The sequence below is a fragment of the Mustela lutreola genome, chromosome 6 (assembly GCF_030435805.1).
Source record: "Mustela lutreola isolate mMusLut2 chromosome 6, mMusLut2.pri, whole genome shotgun sequence".
Taxonomy (NCBI): Eukaryota; Metazoa; Chordata; class Mammalia; order Carnivora; family Mustelidae; genus Mustela; species Mustela lutreola.
The window spans coordinates 103,100,731-103,124,774 of NC_081295.1; the positions used below are offsets into that span (position 1 = coordinate 103,100,731).

The following is a 24,044-nucleotide window of genomic DNA, read 5'->3' on the forward strand; positions in this document are numbered from 1 at the left end:
CTCTGAAATTTCAAGTGACAACTCAAAACTAACTTCCTTGGCTTTAGCCATGTGCATTTTAAAGAAATTGGCCACTGCTTACTTCCTGCTCGCCCTTTATCCAGGACCGGAATATGGGACTGTAATGAGGAAGGATCAGCTGCTCTCCTCTTGTAGGTCTTGGTAACTTTGTCCACATCAGGTTGTTTTCTGGTCATTTCCTCCATGAAGGTCTGAAAGGTCAAAGTCAATTAAATAGAAGTGCACCACAGAAAACTACCTTTAGAAATGAACTAAAAGCAAAGGATAAAAGGACCATGCTATTATTTCTGAAATTCATTCTGGGGGGAAAAAAAAGCATAAACCAACTTGTTATATCTTTAGGGGCCAAAAAATTGTAAGCCACTATAACATAGCATTTACTCACAACTAAACAATATAAAATGTTACATATACCTGGTAAGTAATTAGAGCACTGTAACAGTAATTTGTTTTAGCTTGATGACCATGCATGGGAGCAGCTGTATAATTAATATAACCTATCTGTGTATCAACCAGGATCTTCCAGAGCTTTTAAGCTCTTCCTGAAGAATCTTAAAGTGAGTATTTATCTGCAAAGCAACTAATTAACTGGGCTGGTCCTCAGGATGTCTCTGCAGCACGTTTCACTAATGTATTTGAAATACTTCAGATGGCTTTGCTATACACTGACATATGGCAAACATATTAAATATGGACATATCTTAAATATTTCTGTTTATACAAATACTATGCCAAGGGAGATAAAAGTTATTCAGGTTAAAGTTCCCATTTAAGAGGTCTGACTATCTTGCTACTTCTTGTCTTGTCTCCTTAGGCTTATTATTGTGACTTAGAGATCCCTCTATCTGGAATACGCAGCAAAGACAGAGACTGTGGTGAAAAGGGGTGGAAAAAAGAGGAGTCAGATAAAAGTGAAAAGTAGAGAAACATATGTCTAGAATCTGTCACACTGGAGAACTCTGATCACAGAGAACACAACATGAGGCACTTCAGGGCCGTTATGGACATGAATGGCTCATACATTTATTTAAAAATATTGCAATGCGGGGCGCCTGGGTGGCTCAGTTGGTTAAGTGGCTGCCTTCGGCTCAGGTCATGATCCCAGTGTCCTGAGATCGAGTCCCACATCGGGCTCCATGCTCAGCAGGGAGCCTGCTTCTCCCTCTGACTCTGCCTGCCATTCTGTCTGCCTGTGCTCGCTCTCTCCCCCTCTCTCTCTGATAAATAAATAAAATCTTTAAAAAAAAATATTGCAATGCTAGCTGCTTCGTCAACTAAGCTGCCATTTAATGCTTCCCTTTATAAATGTGTATCAAAGTGACAAGCATACAAATAAATCAGAGTCAGTGGGAGGCCCACAGGCAGGATAGAGAAGTCATTTGTTTTTTGGAGCAAGATGATGCACTCCCTTGTAGACAGGGTGTGTCTGAAGTACTGATGGTCATCGTGGGAGATGCGTGGCAGCAGAGAGTAGAATATGCAAGCATGGAGCCATAAAGCCCGGCAGAGCGAGGTCGCCAGAAGACGGAGCAGAAGAACAGGGCGAAACGGACAATAAATGTAAGGAAGAACTTGAGGAGTGTGTTTGAGGAAGTGATGGTAACCAGCACAAAGCAATCTCTTGAGAAGTATGGCAGTGAAATAAAAACAGTATCTGAGAAGACAGGGTTAGGATGATATTCATATTACCTGGTGTTCTGCAATGAGGGCTTTCACCTCTTCGATTTCCTGGGGGATGACTTCTTTGTCCTTGTCGCTAAGTGTCGTTTCGGCCCACTGCAACCAAGCCAGCAAAGCTTCCAGCAATTCCTGTTTTGCAATGAGCCCAGCCAGAGCACTTGCTAATCTCTGTTGATGCTGCTTCGCCCAGGCCAACACCTGTTGGGGAAACAAATGTCTCTCAATTTCATCCATCCTAGTTAATAACTGATGTAAAAATACACAACTGCTGGCACTAGTTGAAAATAAAACTCCAGTGACGTGCCTGTGACCGTCAGAGTTAAACAAGTACACAAGAACTTCACCAGCACTATGCACTGCTGGAAACAATTCACTAACTGGGGAATTAAGAGAGGAAAAGGGACAGCAATGGGAAGTGAGGCACTTTCTAACAGGTATTTTTCTGAATACATGTATTAGGTAACACTTCACGCCTTATAAGATATGTTACACAAAAAAACACACTCTTCTATATTTGGATATAGAAGATCATCCTGGGCCTGGGATCATAACACTGCCAGTCTTTCTAGATCCCATCAGCGGTACCATCAGTGCTATCTGGGATGGTACTACCAGATTGTGGAGGACATGAAAGCCCCTCTGATGTTTGCCCCCATAGTTACAGACGGGGTGTCAAACACCCAGGCTTCCTTTAGATTTCTAGTCTGAGTTCAAACACACATTCTCTGACGGCTCAAGAATGCTTATTCCATGAAGCATTGAGTGGAAATAGAAATAGATAAAATCTTAAAATGCAGAATCCAGTTCATGTACGTAATCCATTCCCCAAGCATATACTCCTCTGAAGTATAATTTGGGTGCTGGGTTATTCAACAATGTGGAAGTGGGACAAAAAGTCATACAGGGAACCAAACATTTGCTTTTTCATGCTTCAGGGACATAGCTGCAAAATGGCTTTACGTTTTTAAATAAAAGTGGACTGCAGAGACAGGTCATGCACAGAGGAAGGTTTGCAGAGGCCTCCTGTTCCCAGGGTCACACATGTATCTCAGTTCTGTTCCTGCTCTAATGATGACTTGAGACCCACTGACCTCCTCAAACCTGGCCCGGATGATGGTCATCCAGTGTTTGATGGTGGTGATGGAGTCAGGGTGGCAGATGGCCAGGACGGCGTCTCCCATACTGGTAGCTTTATTCAGCGCAGCCCGTTTTTCTTCCAGTTTCTTCATGAACTCCTAGAGCAGAAACAAACACCTCAATCAGCTGCTGGCACTGGTTGAAAATAAAACTCCAGTGACGTGCCTGTGACCGTCAGAGTTAGACAAGTACACAAGAACTTCACCAGCACTATGCACTGCTGGAAACAATTCACTAACTGGGGAATTAAGAGAGGAAAAGGGACAACAATGGGAAGTGAGGCACTTTCTAACAGGTATTTTTCTGAATACATGTATTAGGTAACACCTCACGCCTTATAAGATATGTTATACAAAAAAACAAACTCTTCTATATCTGCATAGCGTGTACATATGGTAATGGAGAACAGGACTAGGAGAGAGAGTACCACCAGAGACAAAAATATTGATTGAAAAAAAATGTCCTCACAAAACTAGGAGGTTGTATATTTAAAACAGCATGAACTGTGTGCCAGCAATGAGAGGAATATGTACCGAAAAGGAAGAGAGAAGGCTGGGCAGGGAACTATAAATGTTTGGGGTGAGGGAGAGAGGGCCCAAATGTCCAGCAGGAAAGAGTCGGGGAGAGCATGAAGGGGATGGGCCTGACAGCCAGAAACTGTCATCCCCTGCTCTGGTGGGATGAAGAAGCCCTGACAGGCTCTAAAATGCTTTCAAATCAACTTTTCTGCAAATGTCTCACACACATAACTGTACTTTCTACCATCAGAACTGTATTCATAGATACATGAGTCACAGAACTCTGAAAGCGTGGCTACAAATGAGGACCTCTGCCTTAAAAAAGGTCTTGTGCTTCCAGAACCTCAGAGTGAATTTCAAGCATCTGCCAGCACCCCAGTCTGGACCCCAGCACTAAGAGGGACGGATTCCTTAGTAACATGGGCAAGGGCTGCAAAGGCTACAGACTGAGTGGACACCCCGTACTATCCATGCCATGTGGTCAGGGTGATCATCGGAGAATGGGTTTCCTAGAATGTCTAGTGACCTTTTCTTTTTGGGTTCTGTGCCGCAGCTCTGTCCTAGACCTCCTATTCTGGCATGTTGCCATGTCTCCTTACATACCTACTGGACGTTAAGGTCCACAAGATCAAAAGACCGTGTGTCTTTGTGATTGAATAAGTGCTTTTTAATTCTCATTTACCCATTTTTACTGCCGTCATGTCAAGGTTTAATTAATAGTATACTCCACTAACATGACCTATCTTTAAAATATCATCACTTTTATTTTAAAAATTATTTTCATTTAAAAAATTTTAAAATGAAAAAATTATTTTCATTTCCTCCAATACAGATCTGCTTAACTGAAAGGGGGCGGGGGGAAGCTTTACTAGGAAGAGAAAACCAGAGGCCAATAACAGCTGTGCTTTCCCAAGGACAGGGGATCTGACCGTATACTTTTAATCACCCCTAACCAAACAGTGCCAGAGTCCTGCCCAGAATGCCGTGGGCTGGATGGTCAGCTCCCTGCTTGCATTCTATGCTCACCTGGGAAAGCTTGCCATTTTTGAAAGTGGACTATACTGAGAAGTCTCTGGTCCTGGGGCTAAGAAATTAAATATTTTGCTTTACTTTTATTTGCTCAGTGTGTGAAGAAAGCAGAGGAAATAAGAAAGAACGGATGATGTTATGGCTAATTATTGGTACTAAGCAGCCCTTTATGAAATGACATGTAATTTTATACAACTTAAAAATATTTAAAAGTAATTTGTTGTAAAAACAAAAACAAAAACAAAAAGACCCCACAACACTACCACTGCTCCGGATACCCTGCTTCCTGATGCTTCTGGGGGTTTCCTGCTCCTGCTCTGAGGGTACTGATACCCCAAGCGGGCACCTTACTGTAAGATGTTTGATATATAAGAAGCTCCTCTGAGACCAACTCTGTCAGTGGAACTCAATGCTGGCTGGTGGGTCAGACAACAGTAATATAATAGCTCTTCAAAACACTGAGCTGAATCAAAAATTTATAATAAATTTGATGTCATTTTCCTCCTCTTATATTCTAACTTCAACTTTAAATGGTTTATGGAGCATTCCGTTCCTCCAGATAATGTTAGACAAGCTCACATCACTTTTATTAATGACAAGGCAGTATTTCATTGCTATAGGTTAGGCAGCCCGTCATTGAGAGAGCACAATCGTCACAAATAAGAAATCTCCATAGATGATGTAATCCATGCCACAATGGAACTAATGACATCCTTCCAACCTGAACCTGGAAGATGAGCTTCTTCAGTGGTGTTAAACAGATCTTTTAAAAAGAAATGTTGGATACTGCATTGAGTGTTAGCATTGTAAATTTCTAATTTTTTTTTTAATTTTTATTTTTTTCAGCGTAACAGTATTCATTATTTTTGCACCACACCCAGTGCTCCATGCAATCCGTGCCCTCTATAATACCCACCACCTGGTACCCCAACCTCCCACCCCCACCACTTCAAAACCCTCAGATTGTTTTTCAGAGTCCATAGTCTCTCACGGTTCACCGCCCCTTCCAATTTCCCTCAACTCCCTTCTCCTCTCCAGAAAAAGGTTTAACAAAAAACAAAAACAAACAAGAAACAAGTGTTAAGAGGTATCCAGATCACTCTCCTAACAGTTTTGCTAGTTCTAGGCACTGTTACAAAATAGATGTTGACCTGAAAACTCAGTGGCCAGATTTTTATTTGGTTAACTATCCAACAGTATATCTACTTACAGAATTCATTTTAAATTTATAATTTATACTACAGGCTACTTCTCATAAAAATTTAAGGTGGATCTTGATTAAAACCAGAATTGGCGGGGTGCCTGGGTGACTCAGTCATTAAGGGTCCTGAGATCAAGCCCCACAGCAAGCCTCACATTGGACTCCTTGCTCAGCAGGGAGCCTACTTCTCCCTCTCCCACACCTCCTGCCTGTGTTCCCTCTCTCACTGCGTCTCTCCCTGTTAAATAAATAAATAAAATCTAAAAAAATAATAATAAAATAAAACCAGAACTGGCAGAGATTGAAAAATAAAATTTGAAGACCAGTTATTGAATTACTTGCTTGTCTTGTTTACTAAGATCAAACTTATTTATTTATAATTCTAATGATATGTTTATAAATGCCAAAGGCTCATGCAGGAAATTTCATCTGAAATGCACATGAAAGTACAATGAAGTTGACCAGTTTGGGTCAGAAGCCAGATAACCTCCTAGAAAAATTAATGTTCTTCCAAAAGAGAGGGAACGGTGACTCACTTTAGAATAGCCACCTTCTTCACAAAGCAGTCGTGGAGAGATAACTTATTTGCGGGCATGGGGACACACCAATGTAAGCAAAGAGGATGAAGGCAAATTCTCAAATGTGCTAGATCTTTAATTACTTCTCAGAAAGGGAAATATGCATGCAATTGATATCTACCATCACGAGCCTATTGAATTTTCTCATTTAGTTTTACTTAGCATTTAGATAACTCACTTTATGCTGATCAATGAGTGTCCGAAGGGCATCCTCATCATCTGGGAGAGCACCATGGAAACGAAGGGTTTGCTCGGCCTCTGCCAGCCACTCCAGGAGGGCATGCACCACTGAGTGAAATTCCTCTGCCTAACAGTTCACACACACACACACACACACACACACACACACACAACACACACACCCCACAAAGAAGATCCCCAAAGATGCTTGTTAGTATACAGTCCTCCTCTCAATGAAAAAAAAGTCTTAAATTTACATTGATTAACGATATGCATTATGCCCACTAAAAATATAAAGATACATGTTGCTACACTTTATAAATGTTAAGACCTCTAAACCCCAATATGAAGACTACTTCACCATTTTAACAATCTGATGTTAGAGCCATGACAGCCCATTACACGTCTGAGGTGAAAAATTTCAAGACTGGCACTTTTGTGTGACAATGAGAAAACTTCCCTCTGTGAGTAACTTAAAACTCCTGGGGGGAGGAGCAAGGCAAGGATCCTCTAAGAATCTCCCTCTCCATCACCGTCCCAGTAAGAAAGGAGGAGTGAAACAGTTCTCCACCAGAGCAGCTCTGGGCTTTGATACCTTTCTCATCACCCCCAGCTGCAATTTACAAGACTGTCACCTGCCGCAGGGCTGCTTCCAAGCGGGTCTGCTTGGATATGGACAGTGCACACACGGTTTCCCAGCGTGTGCTCAGTTCCTGCATCTGGACCTTGACCCAGGAGGAGTCGTCTCGGCTGCCCTCGATGAGCTCTCGCGCTGAGCGCTTCAGGGCCTGCACGCTGCTGGTCCTCTTCCCCAGTTCTTTCTGGAAAACCTAGAAAGACCGTATTTCCATTAAAAATTGTTTTTTCACTACAAAATGAAACCAGTAAAACACAGTGTGGAATATATATGTACATGACCTCCTGACCAGTCTCTAAGACTTAGAGTTTAATGAGGCGTACTTCTCACAGAATCTTCAGGAGCTCAGTCATCACATGCTTGCTCCTAACAGAGCTGTAAAGCTGTTCAATCTTCTAGCATCCTCCTGAGCAATCAAACCTTAATTTTTAAATGACGCTTTGGATTTAAATAATGGTGGCTACTCAAATGCAATTCCACAAGTGAAAATGTCACGTTCTCTTTTTTTCTATAATTCTTTACTATGGCGTCCCAATTCCTCTCAAATCCTCATAAGTGCCAAGAATGTGCTGGCTACCTCATTCCTCTTCATTAATAGACAAACAGACGAATGAAGAACTAAGCAATCCTGGGGTCTGCATGAGGGTACTGGAGGGAATGGCAGGGGAGCCCACAGGGAGGGGGCCTGCAGTCTTTTTCCCTGCAACACAGCTTCAGCTTTCACAGTATCCTGAGAACTAACCTCTAATGTCAAATTTTAGAGGCTTACATCCTTATCTGTCCTTTCGGAAGAAAAGCTTTTCCCTACCTCTTGCCTAATTTTGATAAACTTAGATGTGCCAGGAGTTAGACTGGCTTCTTTTGGCCACAGACCCAATCCAAAAAATGAGCCCAGGGTACTTCATTTCTGATCCAAGAGACAGTGTGTGCAACTACATCTTTCAAATTAACCAAGCTTATAGATAGACTAAGATTACCTTATTTCTCTAAAAGATGATTACAAATGAATATTACTAAGCACATCTTTTCATTTTGGCTCTATCGATGAGTTTCTGTTCTGATAATCAAATCATTCATAAGTGAGCCCGTCAAAAACAGTCCAAACATAGTACAATAAATTCTTTGTTTGCTTTCACTCTAGTGGTGTTAAATGAGGTGTGCCTGCAGACACACACACACACACACACACACACACACACAGGCATCGAAAATACACCATCTGTGTAATCTGTTTGTGATAGGACTCGCCCGATAGTCCTGAGCTGACTTTCCAATGTACTTGGTGAACTTAAACTTCCTGAGCCTTCCAATTGTATTACTAATGCTGAATGATTAACTCATTCTTGATAACCTTTAATATATAAAAAACCTGGCAAGTGCTGAAGGGAGTAAATATTTAGACAATGAGTTTATACAAATGGCATTTATGTAAAAAGTAACATTACACTATTCATTACTCATTGAATGAATGCCAAGGAATGAAAGTCTGTATCAATCAATCATGCACAAAACATTTGTTTCAATATAGGCAAAGCAACAAAATTCAACTTTTTTTCTTTTTGTAGGCCCAATCACTGTTCTTCATCTATTCTTTGATTTTTTTAATAATATTTAAATGTAACAAACTCTCTTTTATAATCAGATAACAGAACGAAAAAAGGGAAAATAAATATGCAAAAGCACCAACTATTTAAAAAAGGAACAGGTTAAGATCAAAACAACATAACGAGGCAAGTATAAAGAAAACATTTTAACATGAAATAAATTTTCTAATTCAAACATAAGAGAGGAGAAATAAAACAGTGCTGTAAACTACAGTGCTGTAAAATATTTGTATATAAAGTCTACTCTGGTACAACCATCCCACATTACTACTGTGCCTCAGGTTGTTTTTGAGATTCTTTAAGTTGTAACATAACATTTTACCATAATCTTGGACCTTGCACTCAGTATCAGTGGGATGTCCTGAATATTTCCTTTGATTGGCAAAAAAATATTTAAATCCCTCTCAGGAGATTTCCAGGAAACCACTTGACTTAAAGTAATAATTGAATCCCTCAGAGCCTATGCTGATATCTCACAGATTGCTAGAGTTCAAGGGGCAAGGATAAAATGGTCTTTAAAAACAGAAAAGTAGCCTATCTTGACTCCTGTAGATAATGTCACAAATCCATACACTTATGGAATGACCAAGTTCCAGGTCACTGAGGGAGTGATTTTAAATTACACAATTATTTATATGAATAACAAAAGATTATAAAACATTCTTGGAACATGTTTTAAAGCACCAGAGAACTCTAAAAGGTTTTAGATCTGGAAATTGTTAAAAAAAAAAAAAAAAAAAAAAAAAAAGTATCTCATTGATACTAATTTTCCTGTATCACTTTTAAAGTTGGCTTCCTGATTCTGCTCAAAGCACACTAAATACTAAAGACTGTTACATATTGTGATATATAGTCTCTAGATTTTAAAAGGCTAAGATAAGGGGTTACAGTTTCCTCTAAATTCAGGATAATCAAATGAGATCAATAAAATGTTCCAGTTAATAATACCTTGTGATTATCGATCAAATTCATCACTAAATCAATGTCTCCGTGGACAGGCTGGTCTTCTGCCAGCTGGGGTTCAACTCTATACAGCCAATCAATGAGGGCCTGCAAGGCATCTGTGAATTGTCCAGAAAATAACAGGGCTTCCTCCAGTTTATTTTGTCTGGGGAAAAAGGTGGAAAAGTCAGACTGAGTAACAGAAAACCCACCAAATACCTGAATATCTAAAATCCATTTATGAAGGCTGGGCAATGGTCAAAGGAAAAAATAATATACAGGTATATTCAGTGCGTTTCTTTGCCTTTTTTAGAAAATAACAAAAGTTTTCTCAAATTTTCTTTTTTAGTCCTTCAGTAGATCTTATCTGTTCTTGGAAAATTCCTCCATTATCACCTCTAGAAATCAGTGATCTTTCAGTTTCTTCATTTAAAAAAAAGTCATAAAATTTTTTGTTTTAAATTATCATACAGTAAGCTTGACTTTTTTGAGTGTACAGTTCCATGAACTGTAACACATGTAGAGATTTATGTAACCATCTCATAATTAAGAAAGAACAGTTCAGTCATCCCCCAAACCTACCACACGCTGTCTGTAGTCACAACCTGCCCCATCTCCAACCCCTGGGTGTCTGCCTGCCATGAAATCATTTATAGCACATTGTAAAATGTATATAACCTTTTGAAATGGAAGGTTTTAAGGATTTTTTAAAAAACGGCAAAATTTCTATATTCTTCCTATGTATTCTATAGACTACATTCTAATTTTCTATTCTAATATAATTTTATTATTAGGATATTCTATTTAATCTTGATATTGACAAAAGTAATTAAACCAAGGATCTAAGAATTGTCTGAAAACATTTCTAAGATATTTGAACTCTTCTACTACAATGGTACTTTCTAAATCCGTAAAGATTTAGAAATTAGATTTGGGTCTTTATGGTTCAAGTATAATGAGAAAGAAGACTAGACAGTAATGGATGAAGTTGGAAGGGAACACCAGGGTCAGATTGGGAGGACCTTGCCCGTCACACTAAGGAGCCTGTGTTCTGGTTCACCCTCAATATTAAGTTCCTAAAAAGTATGAGGCAGGGCAATGACAAGACCCCATTCATATTTGAAGAAGACCATCCTCCTACTTATGGGAACTGGATTAAGGAGGACAAGAGCAGACCTGGGGAGACCTGAAAGAAGTCAGGTCTGAGATGACAGGCTTGGAGAGTAATACCACTGTTGAGTGAATCAAGTAATTAAAAATAAATAATAATGAACAACCAAGCCTTCTGGGCACAGGCACTGTGTAAGTAGGGTATTACAGATGACCAGAAGTTCCCAGGCAAAGGAGGTATTTAAGGTTCCAGAATGTTCCTACAAAGCATCACTATTGTACACTTGAAAGAAACCTACAAGGCAACCAGACTGCCCTACAGGACTTGTTACCTTTCCACAGATTTTCCACAGATGGTATCCCATTTGTCTCTGAGTTCACTCAGCATGTCATCCAGTTTCAGGTTGTCATCAGCCAGGGTGGTTTTCTCCTTCAGGGACCGTCCAGTTCTGTTGGTGGTGTCGTAGACAGAATGCTTGGCTCCAAGTGATTTCTGAAACTCCTAAACATTTAAGAAGAAAAGAGTACGCATTTCTACTTGAGGCTAAGAAATAGTTAAGAGTATTACAAGAGTCGCCCCTAATAAATGGAGTCTTAATAGAGGAAGACACCAGCAAATGATCAAGTCAGACAGTGGAATGCACCAGGGTGGAAAAGAATCCTTATAAATTGAAGAGTTTACTTTTCTCAGAAGCCACGTGGCTTTGAAAGTACCGATTATTATGAAGACAGTAATTTCAAAGCAAAACAAATCTTCAATCTTTTATAGCTCTAAACCACAAACAGTATACGAGTTATAATACAATGAAATTGCTAATCACCTATTGAAAAACCCAGGAGTTTGGAAAGGAAGTAGTAGTTAACACTCAATGAATAACTGAAGGCCCTATGTGGACACAGGGTGACTCATAATCTGTGAATTTACTAGAGTTTTGGTTTTTGATCAGACAGATCTGTTGTCACACATTGGATGTTCACAATGATGGTACATATAATTTTATCTGTGAGCCAGGATGAGGGACAAAGAAGAACCACATCTCAAGATTCCTGTGTTCTGACCTATTGCTCATTCCAGTCACACCCCTTGGCAAGTCTACCCCCCTCCTCCTCACCTCGATGATGCCTTCCAAAAGTCTCACAGGATCTACAGATTACCTCTCCAGTACCAAATAGCCATGTTGCCAATGTGATGTCTACATTTTGCAATTTTTGCACTGTTAATCTGCATGTTTGTGCATGTAAATGTGTATGTGTGGGTGGGGTGGATTACATTCTGTACACAACTCAGGTACAAGCTTTTCTAGGGCAGGGACACTGTCTTTGCAGGCCTCTCATTATCACCTTATGTTTCATTTGTGTTTGTAAGTGTCTAATAGCAAGAATGAGACAGCTGCTATTGAATATACAATTTCAGGGATGGGAAGAAAGGAAGGTCAACCTAACAAGAACAAGCTCATAATATATCAGGGAAACACCACCACAGTGATTCTAAACCCTGATAAGCACATGAGAATCACCTTAGACAATAAAATGCTATGCAAATGTATAATTTTCCAAAATAACTTTGGTTATAATTACCTAATGAGCTTTTATTTCCCTTAAAAGCTAGATACTCTAAGTTTCTTAATAGAACTTAGATATTTATTTTGTCTTATAATAGGAAGCCACTTCATCTGGGAATTTTTAAGCAATAAACACCGTTACAATACCACACTATTTCTGTAGTTTGTTTTCTGTAATTATTTTTTTCTTGTTTTCCAATAACAGGATGTTAGTTTTAGAATCATTGTACTGAAAGATTTTTTCCAAAAGAACAGATACATAAAAAATATTATATAGCTGTCTATCAAATAAGTAAATAAAATCTTTAAAAAAATATTATAGCTGAATATAAGGCAGATCAAAACTTTTTTAAAAACAGAAAAATACCCAAAAGATGAACAGAAAAGATGTTTAAGATTGGCTTAATGTACCTTGTACCTTTGTCTCAGATGAAAGTTGACTTTGGCAACAAGCCACACTAGGAACAACAGACAATCTACCAGGGTTCTTCACATATTCTTATTTCTAGGATTCTCCAACTTGAATACACAATATACTTTCATAAGACTACATGACATGACAACTATGTTCAAGTTCAAACAGGCATTGTATTTTGAGAGGGAGCCTCTTTTTTCCATCCAAAGGGAAGAAAAGAAGATGCTGCTCACTGTCATCGTGCTGTCAATATTGAATGCGGCAGCTCAAAGGCAGAGAGTACCAGCAGAACAAGCCACTCAGTTGTGCTCATCTAGTCAAAGAACAGGTGCTCAATGTCTCCTTCTTTGCTCCTAGGATCATGACTTCCTGAGGTCTGTTAGAACTACCCAGAGAAGCAACCAACCTTTATGAAGAGGATGGTTAGAACTCTCTGTGGATGATAAGCCCTACATCACCCCAATTTTTCCCAGCTTTTTAAAAATGATCATGTTTCAAGCAATAAAATATATGTAGACACTTAAAACGATAAACGTGTTTTTTGCAGGACCCACTCTCTTTTACCCATATCCTTACCCTGAGGGCTGATGATCACTTTATAACCAGAATGACAGACCCAAATTCAAAGAGTTGAGGAGAATGGGAATGTTCTTTGAATGCCATGTGGTATGAATAAAAGGTAGAAAATATAAAATACTATGCCTCTATACCTTCTAGTCTACATAAGGAAGCCACCAACTATATGTCTTTGAGGATAAGGATGGACTTTCACATACCACATATATATAATAAAATATCAGTTTGTGTAGAGGCAACCAATTTACCCCACTAAATTGTTTGAGAGAACCTAATGGCAAAAATTATAGTACTTTCTGCTATAAAATTATCTTCTACATGGCATTTGATCTACGAAAGAAATTACAAGACAGACATGTGAAAAGCTAAAATGCCAACATTTGAACTCCTATAAATCTTTTATATTATAGGTTATAGAACACTTCCAGTTTTAATTTTCTATATTTTATTTTAACAATTGACCCTAGAATCATAGGGGAATGGTCAGCAGAGAGAAAAGATACTACTGCCACTTGACCAATGTGAAGAGCAATCGGTTTTAAATTTAATGGAGGCCCACATTGGATGGCCTTTTCTTCCCCCTAGTGATGAATGAATACACAACCAAATAAGAATTTTACAAGTGATTTTGAGATCAAGAACGGCTTACATGCTTTTCTTAATTGCAGACCCACCTTATGCTGTGCAAGTTGTGTTTTTATCTTGTCTGGGTCATTGGCAATTTCCAGCTCAGAATCCAAAGACTTTTCTGATTCCTCTAGCCATTCCATAAGTTTACTCCATGCTTCATGAAACTGTAAAAGAAATGTAAATTTCTGTCCAGAATATTTTCTGGTATGCTTATGATATATAGAAATTAATGAAAATGTTAAAATTAATTCAAATTTCCCCTAAAAAAGAAGAAAGCAGTGACTTCATTGGATTACAAATGTCTTATTAACTCTTGACTTCTGTGATTGTGCCCCCACCATGGTCACTTTGTTGTAACTCATTCAAACACATAAACTTTAACAAAAACAGAAATGAGCTTAGAAACAGCACACACCAGGGAGAACTTACCTCCCTTTCCTTTTGCTTAGTAATTAACATAAACTGTCAAGAGAATTTTATTTGTCCACTGCCCTCACTGACAGATTTGGGTCTACTTCTGAGGTGTTTCACTCCCATGTTAAGGAAAAGGAACAAAAAGGGAGGGACGAAAGATAAAGTTTATAAATCGGTCCTAAAAAGTAACAACAACAACAACAACAACAAAGGCCTTACCATTCCTACTTAATACAAAGGGAGTTCAGTACCTTTACTGCTGCTATCAGAATCCTCAAGTGCACGCCTGTGTCTCATGTACTGATTTATATGTAAAAGCACCCATGGTACATGAATTCATCTATGACCTTCCACTATTCTGGGGCTACGTACACTTGATTTCAGCCATGGTCTCTTATCTGTTCACAGAGAACTAGTGAACTATTGAACAGAGAACTAGTGAACTAGTAAACAGAGAACTAGTGAATACTATTTTGGGATACCAAATTGTGAGACTGGTCATAAGTAATTTCTCATAATAAAATTAAGTGGACAGATACATAACAAAAAACTGAAGTCATCAAAATAAAGTCTGTTTTCTATCAAAGCACATTAATAATGGAATAACAAAAAGAGACATAGCAATAAAGAAAAAGAGCACGGGATCACAAGGCTGGCAAGGTCCGATGAGGTCACCTCCCTGCAAACCTCTCCCCCAACACATCCTTCCCACAACTCCGATCAACTTAAATATGAAAATACAGAGGCCAGAAGAGGCACAGAAACTGCCAAAGTCAGAGGACTATGATCCACATCCGAACCCAAAGTAAGATCTTAGAATAGTAAGAAATAAAGAAATAGTCACAGTGTTTGGTAGTCTTGCTATCACGGATGGCAAGTTTAATGGTACAAATGCACAGATTCTAAAGCTGGTCCTGCTTTAAAAACTATTTTTAAGCCAGAGAAATAGAAGAAATGCTATACTTTTGCACCCCAAAAGTAGTAGAAAAACCTTACAGACTAAACAATATGAGGAAACAGAACTGACAGCATGGAGAAAGGGCAAACGCTTTCATAAACTCGATGTTTGTAAGTCAAGCAATGCCCCATCACAGAGGGTACTGCTACGCTGGTGGAAGGAGGACGTCAGGCCTATCATCAATCCTGTCTGAAAAAACACAGTGAGGCACGGATTCTATTCCAGACTCACTGATAACACTGAACACATCATATATCCCCCTCAAAAAGAAGCAGTACAGCATGTAATCCTACAACAATGCCATTTGTCATTTCTAAAGCTTTTAACAAATTTGTGCTGAGAGCTTTAAACACTGAAACATGTGACTCCCATGACATCTTCTATATCACCCGACGGAGACTGCCTCCCCAGAAAAATAGAGTGAAATGCCAATTACAGAAAAATGCAACTAAATGGGGCAAAAAGAGTCATTAGAAAATTCAGCCTCAACATTATACTGAGTTTCTAGCAAAATTCAAAGATCTATGCCAACCAAGGCAGGCGCATCTCTCTCTTCCCTGGAGCACAGAGACACAGAATTTTACCTCTTCTCTGTATTTAGTCTAGGAATGGAATATTAATAACAGGTGAAGATAGGAAGGGGCGTTCCTTGTGAGATTTTCCAGATTGTCTAGCTTAAACAAAAAAGGAAAAATAAAACAGCCCTAAAAGTTTCAGACGATTAATTTAAAAGCAGTGCAGAACTGCACCAAAATACTAGAGAAGAAACAATAGCCTGTCAACAAGGGTACAGATTCAGAGAGGTGAGGAGAACCTGCCAGCTCAGACATAGAATCTGCTCTTTCAGGAAGCTGCCCAGAATGTCAAGTGCCCCCCTCTCGGCCCTGAGAGTCTGTGGACAAAGTCGGGCTGAGAAGCTAAACACAAGGTAGCAATTTAATAAAGTATAATGACTTAGTCCGGGTATGCGAGTAGAGATTGCAAGAACAAAGGGAAAAACCAACAAACCGAACTCACAGCAAAAAATCTGAGCCTCTTTTTGGACCTTAATGATAACAGTTAGTCTATGAAGCCAAGCTATAATCAGTCTTTTCAAGATCAGTCCTCAGGACCGGAAGGTGCTGCCAGGGCAAAGAGTGATGTCACCATTGAAACTGAGGCCACAGCCCTTTTAGGAAATAAACACCTTGGCCTTGTGCCACGATTGTTACAACGAATACAGCTTGCAACAAAAGTACTTTTAACAACATGATATGTATTTCAACACCTAGAACTGATTGATTGCCAAGTTCAGAGAGTTTTATAAAAGTTTACCTGCTTGGCTCTCTTCCTTGCCTCATCCAGAGATCTTCCTCTTTCTACTAATCGTTGAACCACTTTTTCCCATCGACTCTGGACACTGATCAATAGATTCTTGATTAGGACAACATCTTGTTTCTGACTGAAATATTTCAGGTGGGTTCCAGTTTTGTCCAGCTCTATTATCTGCTCACGGTGAGAATTTACTTCATTGGCAAAGACCTTTACCAAAGGAAAAAAAAAAGGGTAGAATTAAAAACAAATGAAAAACTATTCTATCTTGACGTGCCTGGGTGGCTCTCTGCCTTCAGCTCAGGTCATGATCCCGGGGTGTTGGGATCGAGCCCCAAGTTGGGCTCTCTGCCAGCAGGGAGCCTGCTTCCTCCTCTCTCTCTCTGCCTGCCTCTCTGTGTACTTGTGATCTCTGTCTGTCAAATAAATAAATAAAATCTTTAAAAAAAACAAAACAAAACTGTTTTTAATCTTAAAAATGCTTTTGGTGTCAAACCAAAAGCTCAAACCATTTTAAAGGACAAAATAAAGTTTTCAAACCACCAAGTTCATGCTTCTGACATTAAAACAGTGTGCTGTCTAAAAAGGCCTGAAATGAGAATGCTAGCCACCCGAGTTACAACATACCTTGTGTTCATCGATTTGAAACAAGACTGTGTCCAAGATAAGACTTGGCCGAGAAGCTACATTTAGGGTCTGCTCTGCCTGGGTTAGCCAGTTGATGAAGTCTTGGAGAGAATTGTGGAACTCCATTGCCAAGTTGAGGGCCTCTTCCAGTTTAGTCTGTGAAGACAGATTATTTAGTATTTGATGATATTTAATTCCCCCTCCCTTGCCCCAGTTTAACCACTCTCTGGCAGATTTCCTTCCCATCCACACTTTATTTGTACTTAATCTGTTTTCTGTATTACCTAAACAGTTTATGAATGCAATAGGCTTTCACTAAAATACTGGCAAACCAAACTCCCTTCAGTATAGTGAGAAGATCTCACTGCAGCTAAAAAAAAAAAACTAATACAAACTAAAATTGTGATTTGGGGGCAATTAACGACAGAATATCAAAGAACATAATTACTAAACAGAACTGTAGAAAGAAAAGTTGACATTCACATGATTAATGTTGGGGGTCAAAGTACTAAGAAATATATGCACATTATGCTCTGTCAGTGAGGGCACACAATCTAGTATTCCTAGCCTATCATTTCTCTGATAGCATTAAACACTGATAATTTTAATCCCTTTACATGACTTGTTATGGGAGTGCTTATTAAATATACGATCATCTCGCTCTCTTGCCCTCCTTTTTTGCCTTCCCACTACATACCTAAATAAGTGTGATTAGAATTATTTAACTATCCAGAATTAGTGTGGTTCACAAATTTTTAAAAATATACCTAGTAACGCTTGATATATGATCTGTCTGAATAGACTGCTTTAACTCTGTTCTCCCATGAAAGAGAATATTATTTCCAATTGACCCCATGAAACCTCCATATGTATACAAAGAAAATTTAAACACAGATCATTAAAAGTTCCACTGATAATTCTAGTCAGATAAAGTAAAGCCCACAAAATAAAACAATTAAAACGATCATTCTAGGACATTAATTAAAGCACATACTTTCCTTTCATTGAGCTTGGTTTCCACCGATTCCCATTTTTCTTTCAAGTTATTTAAGTCTTGGTCAATTGTCTCTGCAGATTTGGGGCATCTTGCAAGCATCTGCTGGCCTTTCTGCATCAGACTTTTGTATGTTTCTTCTTTAACATCAAAGGCAGCACAGATTTCCTAAATTGAGATATCCCCCCAAGTTATATCATTTTTAAGAGAATAAAATCCAAGAGTTCCTTTTTCGAGGTCATCAATCCCAAGCCCCTTATCCTATATTCACCTCTATCCAACCCAGAATAACCCTGACACATTCAAATTTTTCACTGTACTGGAACAACACCTAAACCTAGAGACAGAATCCTGTCTTCCAGAAAGCTCAGAAATGGTGCTATCATTATCGGTCCATTCCAGCATGCTAAAGTTTATGAAGTAATGTTTGAAATGTTTTCCAGAAAGGTTTCACGGCACTGTAACCAATCAGGTCTGTGGCCCTGAGTGGGTAATTTAACCTCTCTGGGCCTCAGTTTCCTCCTCTGTAAAATGGGTTTTCTAAGTCTCTCCTCAGACTGTGATACAATGGCTGTAATAATTTTTAGTATGTTAATTCTGTCCTCAGAAGACAAACAATGAATAGAAAATAGAGACTCAATACAGTAAGAGATTTGAAGCTGATTATTCAGACTTTGGAATTACAAAAGACAAACTGTGGTACTATGGATACTACTCTCATTTATAGAATTTTTAAAGATTTCAACTGCAATGCAGTTGTGTTCCTTCTACAGAGAATATTAAAAAGTTATGGAGGCAAATTCAGAATTTAGTATCAATAACACAAGAGTTACATTCATGTCAAAACCTAAGACCAGCTCTCTTTCGTTAGTTCAATTATAACATGGGTCAAATTACAGCTCCTATTAAAAAATACATTCTGTGTCTAATATTTTCAACTAACATAGTTCAATAATTTTTAAAGTGAGATATAATTAATAAAATTCACTATTTTAAAGTGTACAATTCAGTGTTTTTTAATGTATTCACAAAGATGTGCAAGCATTACTACTAATTCCAGAACATTTTTATCTTCTCAAAACTTTGTAATTTCTTAAGCCCTAAAAAAGAAAAACCCAAAAAACTTCCTAAACATAGTTATAATATCACCTACCAAAAGCCTTTAATCCTAAAGCAAAACTTTTAAATACAGCTAACTCTCAGGAAACTATAATATTCCAGGTTTTCTAGTTTCCTTCATTTCTAACACAACCAAATCAAAAGAGCATTACTAAAATGATATTAACAAGAACCTGTAACTGTTTAGAATTCCTTAAATCATGGATTTTACAACTCTATTGGGTTAAGCAAACTCATTTTCAATACCTCACTCAAACCAAATAAGTGGATATGTATAATAATATTTTTCTAAAAGTAAAGTGTTTCTAAGATAAGCTCTTTGCTTTCCACCTTTTTTACTATATTCTTCTAAATCAACACTTAAAAACTATTTGTTATTAGGAATAATCCCAAGTATGTTAGTTTAAGAAATCATTAAACTTCTACTTAATGGACATTGTCTCTGATTAACTATGAAGGTAGTTCCAGGAAAGTAAGAAGTATCTGAACATCAGTTAGGTTTTATGGAAAAGGAAAACACAAGCACTGCCAAGTTACTAGTCAATTATTTTTTCAATGAAACAAATGGGTCCCCTGTGGCACCAAAAAAATGACAGTAACAACAACAAAACCACATACACAGTAATTTTCTAGAACAATGAATATACATTAAAAGTTTCTAGGAAATTCCATACTGGATTGATAGAATTGATTTTAACTGCTCATAGCAAGTGAATAAGATGCTACCTCTGTCGTATTTCTTCACAATACCTACAAGGACGGTTACTTCCTCTCCAAAGCACCAAATTCAAAATTATTTACAACCAAGTGCCTTTCCAATAAGCTCTTACAACAACACTCTATATCCAATAAAGATGACAGGCTTTAATGTAGAATGGCCCATTTCTTATGCCCGATTCCTAAGTACCTGTACTTTTATTTCCCAAATACTAATTATTAGCATTTGAATATTAAAAAAATTTTTCTGATGCAATTCACAAGTACATAAAATGATTAGTATTCAAAATCTGAAATAGACTCATTTCTCTTAGAACTTCTAAAGCTGAGTTACAATGTAAATGAATAGGAAATGTCAATAAATTGAAGTCTAAATTTAATTTGTCAGTACACATTTCTGTGAAAGAAAGCCAGAGTCTCGAGTTTCATTATTTTTTTCATCCTTATCTTTAAGAATTGACATGCCATAGAATCTGGGTGGGAACAGCCCACAGGCACAATGCTTCCAACTGGACAATTAACAGAAGGCTCCTGCTGGTCCATAGCTACTATAGGTGTGAAGTTGAAGATACAGTGTGAACACCATTAAAACAAATAAGTAACTCTTGAACAGAACAAGAACATACTTTCCAGCCTTCCAGACGAGGTCGGAGTATAATGCTTACAGCAGTAGCTTTAAAGTCAATTCTAATTACTTTAGGAATTCTTCTTTTCACTCAAGATACAACAGTTTAGATTTACACTATGTTGTGTTACTATCCATACAAGCTCATCATTTTATGGGGAAAAGTTTGCTTCTAAAAAAATGTCTAGACTTCTAAAACCTTTCTTCATATACTGACGCACTAATCTCTTATATAAAGGATAAGTTCTGACTTGAAAATTTTAATCAATAAATGGTTTTTCTAGCACTTACACACAAAGATTTCTGCTATATAACTGTATATCCTTTAAACCTTCTCCCACAATTTATTTAGCACCAGGGCCCACACCAACTGGTCAGGGTCTTAATCGGAGGCCACAGCTGTAGAAAATAATAGACTTACCATGTGGGCATTAAGCTGCTCCCTGGCTGTTTCCGGCAAACCTCCCAGTGGCTTGGATGCTAACAGATGACGCTCCGTGTCCGTTAGCCATTGCTGCAAATCCTCAATCTCACCATGGAACCCTTTGGCCTGGAGTGATAGAGAGTTTTAAGTCTGGGCTGTAAACACATTGTCACTTTCTAGCAGAAAACAAGGTTTAAACAATCCCGGCCCGCTAAGCCTCTCCACGCATTCTTAAGAGCAGGCAGGTGCAAATGGATTTGTCTGCCTTTCCTCATGAGAGCCCTGGCAGATAAGACTATTACACTAAGAACCAGAGGGCTGTCTTCTCATCTGCTCTGTTCTTTATCCCACTTATTTTTACTCCTCTCCTTGAGGGATAAAAATCAAATGAGGGTCTGCAAATCAATCAAAGAATTCCAGGCTACTTTTTAAATAAAGACTTATTTATTTATTTTAAAGATAGAGAGAGACAGAGAGTGAAATCATGGGGGGGTGGGGGAGGGGTAAAGATAGAGGGAGAGAGAGAATCTCAAGCAGACTTCCCACTGAATGCACAGCCTGATGCAGGGTTCCATTCTAAGATGTTGAGATCACCAGCTGAGCCGAAATCAAGAGTTGGATGCTTAACCGACTGAGCCCTAGAATTCCATGCTATTTTAATCCTACAGGACAATAAACGTTTGAGAATTTACTCTTACTCACCTGGCGCAAGGCACCATCCAGCTGCTGCTTCCTTTGTTCTGTTTTTTCCAAAACATTTTTCCAGCGTTGATTTAAAACCTCTAGCTTGTTCTGAAGGCTGCTTGCTTCTTCTCCTGCACTTGATTCAATTAGGTCATTTCCTGCTTTATTAACGGCTTCCACTGTGGACTGATGGGCTAATACATCATTTTGAAGTACCTGAAAATATTAAGATAACACTATGTTTACTAGCTCATCACATGTTAACATCGCTTTTCATGCAACTTTAAATTGCTGAGTTTAAAACATTCTTAAGCAAAAACATATGCAGAGAATTTTAATACAAGAAAGTGTTAAAATGGTGGCCTTCTCTTCCCTTAATTTTGCAGCTTTCCTGGATATACCCTTAGTCTACCAAGAGCTCCTGAAATGATTATGTAAGAACATTCTGTTAGTTCTTTCCATTAGGATAATTTTGCAAATTGAGGACATTAAATATCTGGAGATTATAATTAAAAGGTTCTATATGTTTTCATTTGATTCACAATCATTCTAATTGAACTTAATTTTCATGTCTTAATAATTTTTAAAAAGGAGGGATCTTTATAAAAAGCATGTACTTTGATAGGTTAACAATACTAATCACTTTCAGAGGTAAAGTTAAATATTCCTGTGGTCAAAGTATACAGGTAGATCTATAAAATTCATTTTTCTGAATGGTCAAACTCCTGCTACATAAGGCAGAGCCTAGGCACCAGGAAAGCAAGAAGGAGAGGGATGGAAACATTCCCTCCCTTCTTCCAGCAACTGGGCTGGTGATTTTAAGCCCTTTCACTTCTGACCTTTAAGAAACGGAAGGAGAAGGGAGAAGGAGACCTTTCTAACTCCTCACAGATAGATAAACAGAATTAAAAGACCCCTACTCATACCTTGCCAAAATAAACTGCATCAGGGCCTGTCATGTCCCCACTGCTACTGTATTCTAGAAAATTCCTGTCACCAATGTACGCTGCTTTTAACGACAACTGCTAAGTTTATGAAAATGTAAATCCTATATAAACTCACACCATGGGAATAAACATCTTTTCATGCAGGACAGTCTAACTAGTCATTACTGCTTTTAACAAAGGTTTAAGACAGACATTACATAATTAAAAAAAAATTAATGATTCAAAATAAGTCCTAACTGCCTAATCAGATTTGGTTGGGCAATGACTATATAGACTATATATGACCATATAGACCGCATAGAGAGAAACGTTTTTTAAAGATTTATTTATTTTAGAGCTATAGGAAGAGAGACTGTGTGAGGCTAAGGGGCAGAGGCAGAGGGAGATACAGGCGCCCTGCTAAGCACAGAGCCCTGACATGGGGCGTGATCCCAGGACCCCGGGACCATGACCTGAACTGAAACCGAGCTGATGCTTAACTGACTGAGCAGCATTTCTCTCCCCAAGCAGGAGAGAAATTTAAATTAGAGTACAATTACTATAGGGAGATGTATGAAAGAAGGAACACTGAACCAAGAATACTAAAAAATTGTTTATCGTGACACTAAAGTATCAAAAACCTTTCATTTTAATATAACAAACATGTAAAATTATTAAACATTTACTATTTGATAATCAAGGAAAATTTATATATGGTCAGAATTTAGGACCTAACCTTAGGTAAGATGCTTCTATTAATGTGAATGCTAAAGTTCTATGAAAGACTGTTAACTATCACAATAAACTACTGAACATAACCTGTTATTCATTAAGCCTATTGACTTAAGAGACAGAAAAAATTTTTTTCTCTTTTTCCTCTGAAAAAAAATTATGTATCTCACTTTTCCTGGCCAAGTCAATGGCTTTGGTCATTTGCACAAAGATCCTAACAACTGGGTTTCAGGATTTATTTTTCTAGACAAATGAACTTTATCATAATAAGGTAGAGGTCAGCTCTCAACCCCTGTGAGGTCTGCTCTGATGACCTACGCTAGAGATCACCTAAAGCCCAAAAGATGCCTCCTGCTTTCAGTTCGGGGCCCCCTGTGGTCAGCTCCATGCTTTTTTGTTCCCTAAACCCCTCGGGCTCTAAGGATAGGGAATTTTCTTTATTAAGAACTGTCAACCTTGGGGTGCCTGGGTGGCTCAGAGGGTTAAAGCCTCTGCCTTCAGCTCAGATCAGGTCATGATCCCAGGGTCCTGGGATTGTGCCCCACATCCAGCTCTCTGCTCATCAGGGAGCCTGCTTCCCCCTCTCTCTCTGCCTGCTTCTCTGCCTACTTGTGATCTCTGTCAAATAAATAAAATAAATAAATAAATAAATAAATAAATAAATGAAAGAGCTGTCAACCAAATGTCACAAAG

At 38.4% G+C, this 24,044-nt stretch overlaps 1 protein-coding gene across 23 annotated transcripts in view; it reads right to left on the bottom strand.

Annotated features, from left to right (window-relative positions):
• DST (dystonin) overlaps positions 1-24,044 on the bottom strand; it is a 469,784-nt gene that overhangs the window by 16,838 nt on the left and 428,902 nt on the right. For all 23 annotated transcript variants that reach the window (XM_059178308.1, XM_059178298.1, XM_059178319.1 and 20 more), the window contains 13 exons: positions 21,712-21,909; positions 21,007-21,135; positions 18,125-18,292; positions 17,131-17,286; positions 16,507-16,713; positions 13,865-13,984; positions 10,970-11,139; positions 9,534-9,693; positions 6,980-7,174; positions 6,343-6,471; positions 2,793-2,936; positions 1,711-1,899; positions 83-212 (listed from right to left, as the gene is read on the bottom strand). In XM_059178308.1, the coding sequence (XP_059034291.1) occupies positions 83-212; positions 1,711-1,899; positions 2,793-2,936; positions 6,343-6,471; positions 6,980-7,174; positions 9,534-9,693; positions 10,970-11,139; positions 13,865-13,984; positions 16,507-16,713; positions 17,131-17,286; positions 18,125-18,292; positions 21,007-21,135; positions 21,712-21,909 (2,095 nt within the window). The remainder of the gene's footprint in view (positions 1-82; positions 213-1,710; positions 1,900-2,792; positions 2,937-6,342; positions 6,472-6,979; positions 7,175-9,533; positions 9,694-10,969; positions 11,140-13,864; positions 13,985-16,506; positions 16,714-17,130; positions 17,287-18,124; positions 18,293-21,006; positions 21,136-21,711; positions 21,910-24,044) is intronic.